Source organism: Vigna angularis, chromosome 2, assembly GCF_016808095.1.
Source record: "Vigna angularis cultivar LongXiaoDou No.4 chromosome 2, ASM1680809v1, whole genome shotgun sequence".
Lineage (NCBI taxonomy): Eukaryota > Viridiplantae > Streptophyta > Magnoliopsida > Fabales > Fabaceae > Vigna > Vigna angularis.
Genome location: NC_068971.1, coordinates 25,093,137 through 25,101,444, shown reverse-complemented (window position 1 = coordinate 25,101,444; position 8,308 = coordinate 25,093,137). Strand labels below are relative to the sequence as shown.

The 8,308-nt window shown below is 38.0% G+C and overlaps 1 protein-coding gene across 1 annotated transcript; it reads left to right on the top strand.

The window, feature by feature from the left end:
- Window positions 1-682: 682 nt before the first annotated feature.
- LOC108328308 (probable protein phosphatase 2C 4) lies at window positions 683-3,851 on the top strand. The gene is made up of 4 exons (XM_017562160.2): window positions 683-2,345; window positions 2,464-2,577; window positions 3,105-3,369; window positions 3,463-3,851. The coding sequence occupies exons 1-4, from the start codon at window positions 1,047-1,049 to the stop codon at window positions 3,576-3,578; spliced, it is 1,794 nt and encodes a 597-aa protein (XP_017417649.1). The 5' UTR covers window positions 683-1,046; the 3' UTR covers window positions 3,579-3,851.
- Window positions 3,852-8,308: the final 4,457 nt, after the last annotated feature.

Sequence of the window (8,308 nt, the reverse complement as noted above, 5' to 3'; positions counted from 1 at the left end):
ATGCCATGCTCAAAATACTCATTAATTTACCACACCACCCACATCTCACTATTCAGTTCTTCTTTGTCTTTGGTGTCTCAGGAAATTTAGGAATCTCATAGTTGAATTGCCTCCTCAGATTCTCCACTTTCTTTATCAGTTCATGCTCTACCATATCACCACAACGAGTATGATCTTGGATTCTGTATCTCTGTCACCACCTGCATGCAAATAATCACTAACCAGAAGGGGCAATTAATGACTTTTAATATATAAGGAGGAGAATAAAATATATGATTAATATAAGATCAGATATAAAAAGAAATCTTCATATTCATGCTTAAATCTTTATGCTAAAAGAGTATACATTGAAGATATAATCATATTCGAATCTGATAGGAACATTAAGGGTTAATACAGATGCATATTCATAGTTAATTACAGTAACTTTGATTAATTGGTTTAAACTAGTAGTGATAAAGAGTACAAAAACTTGAATGAATGTATTGATTTGGTGAAGTAGAAAAAAGAAGGTAGCAATAAAAACCTTCATAAATGCTTCAGAGGCCGTTTCTGTGTTAACTCAGCAAAGTCAAAAGCACCCTAATGAGTTGCCATTACTATTTCAATTTAAAAACAACAACATATTCCCTCTTATAAACTCTTCCTTGTTCAAACTCACCACTCCTAAAATAAAGAAACTGTTCTCCTTACAAACTCTTCCTCATTCAAACTCAACACTTCTAAAATAATAAGCATAACTCTCTCTCTCCCACACTTTTACTCAAACTCATAGTCAACTCATCCATAGAAAGGGAAAAAACAAATGAAACCGTGAAAGAAAAACCACCATGAACTAACCACAAGAAAACAACATTTTCATTTTAAAACTTTAAGGAAGTGCCACAAAGTCAACACCCCTTCCTCTTCTCTCTTGCAGAAGCCCCGTTTTCCTCTGTTTTTTCTCTCCTCTGTTCTTCCGGCAATGCAAGATCTTCCATTTTCAGCATTGCCACACCCTTATCCAAAGCTTAAAACTTGAACCCCCCATTCTCTTCCACTCTCCAATGGGTAACCTAATCGGCAACCTCTGTCTCTGTTCCTCCGGCGACCGCTCCGGAAGGTTCGAGAACAGAGCTTCCTTCCTTTCCAAGCAAAACCAGAACTCCCTCGGAAACTCTATTTGCTATGTGAGACCCGACACGTGTCGTTTCTCCAGCGAGGCGTTTTCTGACGATGATGACACCCTCATCACTTTCCGGTCCGTTTCCAGCGCCACAGTGAGTGCAAACACGTCGGCGACGCCTTCAACTTCGCTCGATGATTCACTTCAACACAGCACCGTTTTGGATTCCTCTGCCTCGTTTGAGAGCTCTGGCTCCTTCACTTCCACCTTGGTCCCTTTTCAGCATCAACACGTTCATCGTGGATTCTCTCTGGGAAGGTGTGCGGAAAGAGGGTTATATTGGGGTCCTCGTGATCATGTGATGAACGATGAAGGATCCATCGAGAAAGATTCTTCCGGGGTAGCAATGAACAAGGGAAAGGGAAGTAGAAGACTTTGGAAAAAGGTTCTGAGTAAGATTTCCATTGGGGGAATGTCTATTTTCAAGAAAAATGATAATACTAATGCCAGAGTAAGTTGCAGTACTAGTTTGAGTGCCGAGACGAGTTTGGATGGTGTTGAGGTTGATGATAACTATTTGGATAGTGATGTGTTGATGGGGTGTGAGAATCTTCATTGGGCTCAAGGGAGAGCTGGTGAGGATCGTTTGCATATTGTGATTTGTGAGGATCATGGTTGGGTTTTTGTGGGGATTTATGACGGGTTTAATGGCCCTGATGCCACTGATTTTCTTCTCAACAATTTGTTTTATGCTGTGAATGATGAGCTCAAGGAGATGTTGTATGGTCCCAACAAGTTTGAGCTCAAGGATTCAGACTCTTTGGAGCTGAGGGAGAAGGTGTTGTTTAGGGGAAATGGAGTGGTTTATGGTTGTTGTTCTTCAGGTGATAATAGAGAAAACTATCCAATAGAAAATGGAGAGTTAAATTTGGAATGTGTGTCAGAAGGAGTAGAGGGAATGAATGAGATAAACAGTGAAAGAGTGGATTTGAGTCACTCGGATGTGTTACAGGCTCTTTCAGAGTCACTGAGGAAGACTGAGGATGTATTCATGAGGACTGCTGAAGAGATGATTGGTCAAAACCCTGTGTTGGCTATGATGGGTTCTTGTGTTTTGGTGATGTTGATGAAGGGTCAAGATCTTTACCTGATGAATGTGGGAGATAGCCGTGCTGTGTTGGCCACTCACAGTGGGGAATCTCTTCAGCTCACCGAGGAGCATAGCACTCACGTGAAAGAGGTAGCTTGTGCTTGTGCTTGTGCTTGTGCAATGCAACTTGTTTTCTGAGCAATGAATGAATGAAGGTTGGTGTTTTAAGTTCATATGACATAGTTTGTGAGACCTTTGTGAATCTCAGGAGGTTTACAGAATCAGGAGGGAGCATCCTGATGACCCTTTAGCAGTAACCAGAGGCCGAGTGAAGGGTCGCTTGAGTGTCACAAGGGCTTTTGGGGCAGGGTTCCTTAAGCAGGTAGTATAGTCTTTCCTGAATTACTTGTATTATTGCATAAAAAGCACAGTTGATGTGAATAATATTCATGAGAATTTGGTATATAACTAAGCTATGTAATCTATTCACTGACTTTATCTAGTGGAATGATGCTTTCTTGTTTTGCTTGTTTCAACTACCATAATTATCTTTGGCTCCCTAGTTGGATCATGAAGTATCTCTACTAGTTTCAGTCATAAATCTAATAATCAGTCTGAGATTTGTCACCCTTAAAATTATGTCTTTCTTCAAAAACATGTTTAGGATGTTCTTCGTGTTGTTAGTACATAATAAAATGCAATGCTGGGTTCATACTCCTATTCTTTACTGTTACATTGAATTAGGTCATTGGTTATACTCTTCAAAAGTAAAAATAAGACAACTGAACTTTGCCAAGACTCAATCATAATTCATAGCACATCTTGCATGTCAACATTTGTACTGCAATGGACCACTATACACACACACACACACAAACCAATGCATGACTTTGTTGGTCCATTTTGCAGCCTAAGCAAAACAATGCAGTATTAGAGGTTTTCAGAGTGAGCTACATAGGGGAATCTCCATACATCACATGTTTCCCTTCACTCCAGCACCACAAGCTCAATCCAAATGACAAGTTCCTCATACTGTCTTCAGATGGACTTTACCAATACTTCACCAATGAAGAAGCAGCTGCCAAAGTAGAGTCATTCATCACCATGTTTCCTGATAGGGATCCTGCACAACTTCTCATTGAAGAAGCTCTGGGTCGAGCAGCAAAAAGGGCTGGTATAAAGCACTTTTTTTCGCTCAATATTTTTCAACATGAAAGGAATTCACAAGTTAAAACAATCTTAGTGAGCCTGACTTTCATTTTTGCAGGTTTGGAGTTCCATGAGCTGCTTGATATTCCACAGGGGGAACGCCGTCATTACCATGATGACATTTCTATTGTCATAATCTCCTTAGAGGGAAAAATATGGCGTTCATTGGTGTAAATTTGCATATCAGATTATGAGTATAGCAACTAAGCACACACACAGTCTTTGACACTTACTAAAACTTTGGGAAATTCCTTCTAGTTCTTCTTTTGTTACCCTTTTTGACATATTTTTTAATACCAATGATCCAAAACTAAGGGCACTCTACAGTTAAAATTCCTTCTAGAAAGACCAGTTTTGTGTTGATGACAATCAATCAGTTGTTTTATTCAGAGGTAGATCTACTTTCCAAGGGGAATATTTTAGAATTTAAAAACATTGTCATAACCTGATCACAAAAGTCAACGCCCATTGTTTTTTTCCAATGACACCAAAATGGCAGGTAGTTGACAAAATATCCTTATTTATGTGCTAAATATCAATGATTTAAAATTATCAGATTCAAACAATAGGAAGCTGTTAGAAGGGTCCAGAAAATGGTTTGATCTGAAAGTTCTAACGAATTAAAAAGGCATAGTCAACCTATTAAGGAGATTGAAGTAGTAGATTTGGATATAGTAGGTTGATAGTCCAAGAAATTACCCTTTTAAATTCAAACTCTGCATATGGCTGAAATTAGCTGTTACTTATATAAAATCTTGGTCAAATTGGTTTTGAAAGCTAAGTTATAGTTTACTGGAAGGAAGAGTACATTTTTTTCTTCTTATTTGTTTAATCTGCAATCGGTTTCAGCAACAGCACGTACAATCATGCGGGGCAATAATGAAAATTCAAGAAGCAATCTAACATAACTTCAACTACAACACGTATATGATAAGCACAAAGGTTGTAAAGATAATGATGTGGGTTTTTTAATCAATCTGGGTCAATTACATTTTGAAATTACGGATCCGGATTATTCTTTTAGACAATTACGATGACGACTTTGGTGCATCATTTATGTAGAGGAGGTAAAATCATGCAACACGGGATGACTTCTATGTTAATGTTGAAGTTGTACAAATGAAAAACAACTTTAATTAAATTAACTATATTTAAACATATACTTAATCAAAAGTAGTGTAAAGATTGAACGACTTCTTTCAAAAGTTTAAAACACTAAAATCGTGCATGTGTGATGACTCCAGGGTAATTATTGTTAAACTAAAATCGTATGACTTATCCATTAAAATAAAAATTGTGTTATAAACATGACTTTTACTTTTTTTTTTAGTCTTTTTGTTTTTGGCAAAGTCGTATGAAATACAAACGACTTCATCCTTTTTAATTTTTTTTATTTTAAATTAAAACTTTGTTTTTTATTTCATACTAACATTTTTTGTATTTTAGATTTTTAATTAATAAATTACAATTCAAATAATAAAATATATCATATACTTTTAAAATATTATTAGAATTTTTTAATTCTTATTTATTAATCAAAATATTAAAAAATATTATCATACTTTTTAAAATAATATTGAATATTAAAAATATAATAGAGAAATAAAAATAAAAAAAAATGCATAAATTAAAAAAAATAATTGGAATAAAACATATATAGTTCATTACTCCTAAAGTCGTCAATTTGAGCACGACTTCAATTTAGGAAGAAGTTGTTCAACCCTTAAACAACTTTGATTAAGTGTATATAATTAAGTATAAGTCCTATGGTTGCATGACTCCAACCCCATATGTTATAAATAATTCAAGATGATGATGATTTATTCACAATGAAGTTGTGCCATATCCACATAACTTGATTCTACAAATATTTTTTTCAAAAAGCGATTCAACTTCGTAATTTTGAAATGAGATTGACCCATATTAGTAAAGAGAACTCAATGTTGTGGGTCTAAGGTATGGAAATCCAATGGTTTCTTGCTTAGACGAAGGTATGAAATTCTCCATTTCATTGGTCAATTTAATTTGTTGTTATAAAAATAGATTTTTTAATTTTCGAATAATTGCTTTATTATAACAATTGGTGTATATATATATATATATATATATATATATATTTTGAGAGGTTAGCGGGCATAATTTGATATTAAAGTAAATAAACATTGAGTAGTTATAATAATTAATACGTATTAAATGCAATCACTAACCTCTTTATCTCAAATTTGTATTTATAGCGGTCAAGGGTATGCGAATGATGAGTCGTCCAGGTTTGCCTTTGGTTCTTCTATTTTGGGATCAACCAAGCGATCATTAGATCAAGTTAGGGATCAAGCCGATAATAACGCACGGTCTACTGCATTGGAAATCACAGTTTTTATTAAGGTGGATGTGGTCCTCGACATTTCCGCATCCAGTGAAGGGCAACAAGATGCAGATGCTTTCTCGATTGTCGTCGATTATGAATGGGCATCGGGCGAGGTGGGGGAGTATGACAACTGCTTTCGTATAGGAAATCAGCTTCGTTGGTCTACCGACCGATGCCACTTCGTGAAGTCCTTATAGCCTAGCGAAAAGTTTAGCTTGATCGTTTGCAAAGGGAACGAACAAGTTTTCCATTAAAAGGAAACTAGTCCTAAAGACTTTTTCTACATGTATCTTTACATCTTTAGAGAGCTCTTCATTCGTCTTCCTTTGGACGATTTTCAAATGAGTGTTCTTTGTGAGCTCAATGTCGCACCAATGCAGCTTAATCCCTAATGCAAATGTTCATGGTGGTGTGTACGACCCTAGACATCACTCCCACCCCTACTGTGTTCCTACACTTCTTTCCATCCACGCGGTAGCTAAAATGGGGTGGGTTTCGCTCATATATGAGCAAGTGAAGTGGTTATTTACCCTATACGTTGCTTCCTTCAAAGGTTTCAAGAATAAGTTTTTTAAGGTTGGAATAAAGGATGTCGCTCGAGCTAATATTTTTAACGAGGTTGGTTGGCATAACTTTCTGTTGTACTACACCAAGTGTTCAAGGAAGATGACTTCATGGTCTACTACAAGGATAACATCGGCCGAAGTAAAAGCCATGGGGAAGATTGACGAGCTTCCTCGCCGCCTTCCCTACCTGATTCTCATCAACCTCATCGATTCCGATAACCTTTGTAATGAGGTGTTTGGTAAGATGTTTATTTTGTTTGTTTTTATTAACTGATCATTCATAACTTGCTAAATTTTTTGCTTCGTTTTATACGTAATGGCTTCCCGCAATCCAAACAAAGTGTTTTACAAGAAGTTTTACATCTCTAGTGGTGGGGAACCGACAAAGGAATGAGTGGTGGAGGAACCAGTGCCCCTGGACATGCGACCCAACCGCGGGCACAATTGTTACAGTCTCTCACGTGGCAACAGTCGCGCGCCCTACTTTTGAACGAGTACTACTGCACCCTAAGGTTGTTCCGCCGACAAAGTCATCTCAACCCAATCCTATAACAATCGTTCTCCCCCCCACAACCGATTGACAAGGGGAAGAAAAGATCTTCCTGTGAGGGGAGGAAATCCTCCTCTCATAAGTGTCGCCGAAAGGATGCTGACTCACCCAAGCCTTTGAAGGATAGGATGTTCGACAGCGAGTTCCAACTCGAGAACCGAGTTAAATTCGAGCTGCATGATGAGGAGAGCAAGGCACTGTAAGAGTTATTCTTTAAGTCTTCAATAATGTTGAATAGCCCTTCCCAATTTGGTGCTAACTTTTCGTGAGCTGGCTTCTTACGAGCTTCGCATGTCTTCCTCCATACTAAGTCACCCTCGTTAAAGTGTCTCGGCCTAACCTTCATGTTGTATCTTCTAGTTATCACCTGTTTATAAGATTTAGCGCGTAAGGCGACCACTTCTCTCTTTTCCTACAAGGTGTCCAACTCTACTCTAAGGTGAGCTTCCTTTACGGCCATATTCTCCAGCTAACACCTAAGAGAAGGCTCACCCACCTCCACAGGAAGCATGACATCAGTACCATACGTGTGGTTGAAGGATGTCTCACTAATCGTGTTGTGTGATGAGCAACGCTACCCCCAAAGTACTTCTAGTAGTTGATCTACAAGCTTCTTTTGTGTCCCTTATAAACGACACTTTAGCTCGACCACTATGGTTTTATAGACCATGTTAGCCTAACCGTTTGTCTGAGGATGCTCCACAAAACTGGTTAGATGCTGATGCCCAAGCTCTTGTAGAACTCGACTAACTTCTTATTAATGAACTGTCGACCATTATTAGTAATGATCGTGTGTGGAAGGTCGAAGTGACATATGAGCTTTTAAACAAACTTCTACACTTGTTGTGTCGTGATAGTTGTTAGGGGTTTGACTTCTACCCACCTGGTGAAGTAGACTATTACCACTAGGAGTAACTTCTTATGTGTCCAACTAACCGGAAAAAGACCCACATTGTCCATTTTCCATTCAACGAACAACCATGGGGAAACGATGTTATGGAGCTCGGTCGGGGGAACCTTGACATTGTTGCCATGCTCTTGGTAACTCTTTCACTTTTGGACAAAGGTTTTGTAGTCTTTGTCCATTGTTGGCCAATAGTACCCAACTTGTAGAACAGGGCTTTCATTGTGCACCTTTTGGTATGCATGCAGGCCGTACACACCATTATGTAGCTCATTCAACATGTATTTGGCTTTCTCATGCGACAAACACTTCAATAGAGAAGTGGAAAAACCCTGTCTATAAGTATAATCCCCCATGAAGATATATCGAGTGATCTTCTTGGCTTTAGCCAAGTTAACAACCTCTCCATCATGCTGCTTCTTCATAATCACCTTGATCTCCTCCCTTCAATCCTTTCACTCGGCAACTAAGATGGATAAGCATTCAATGTTGGGCTTGGTCAAGACTTGTCTTATTATC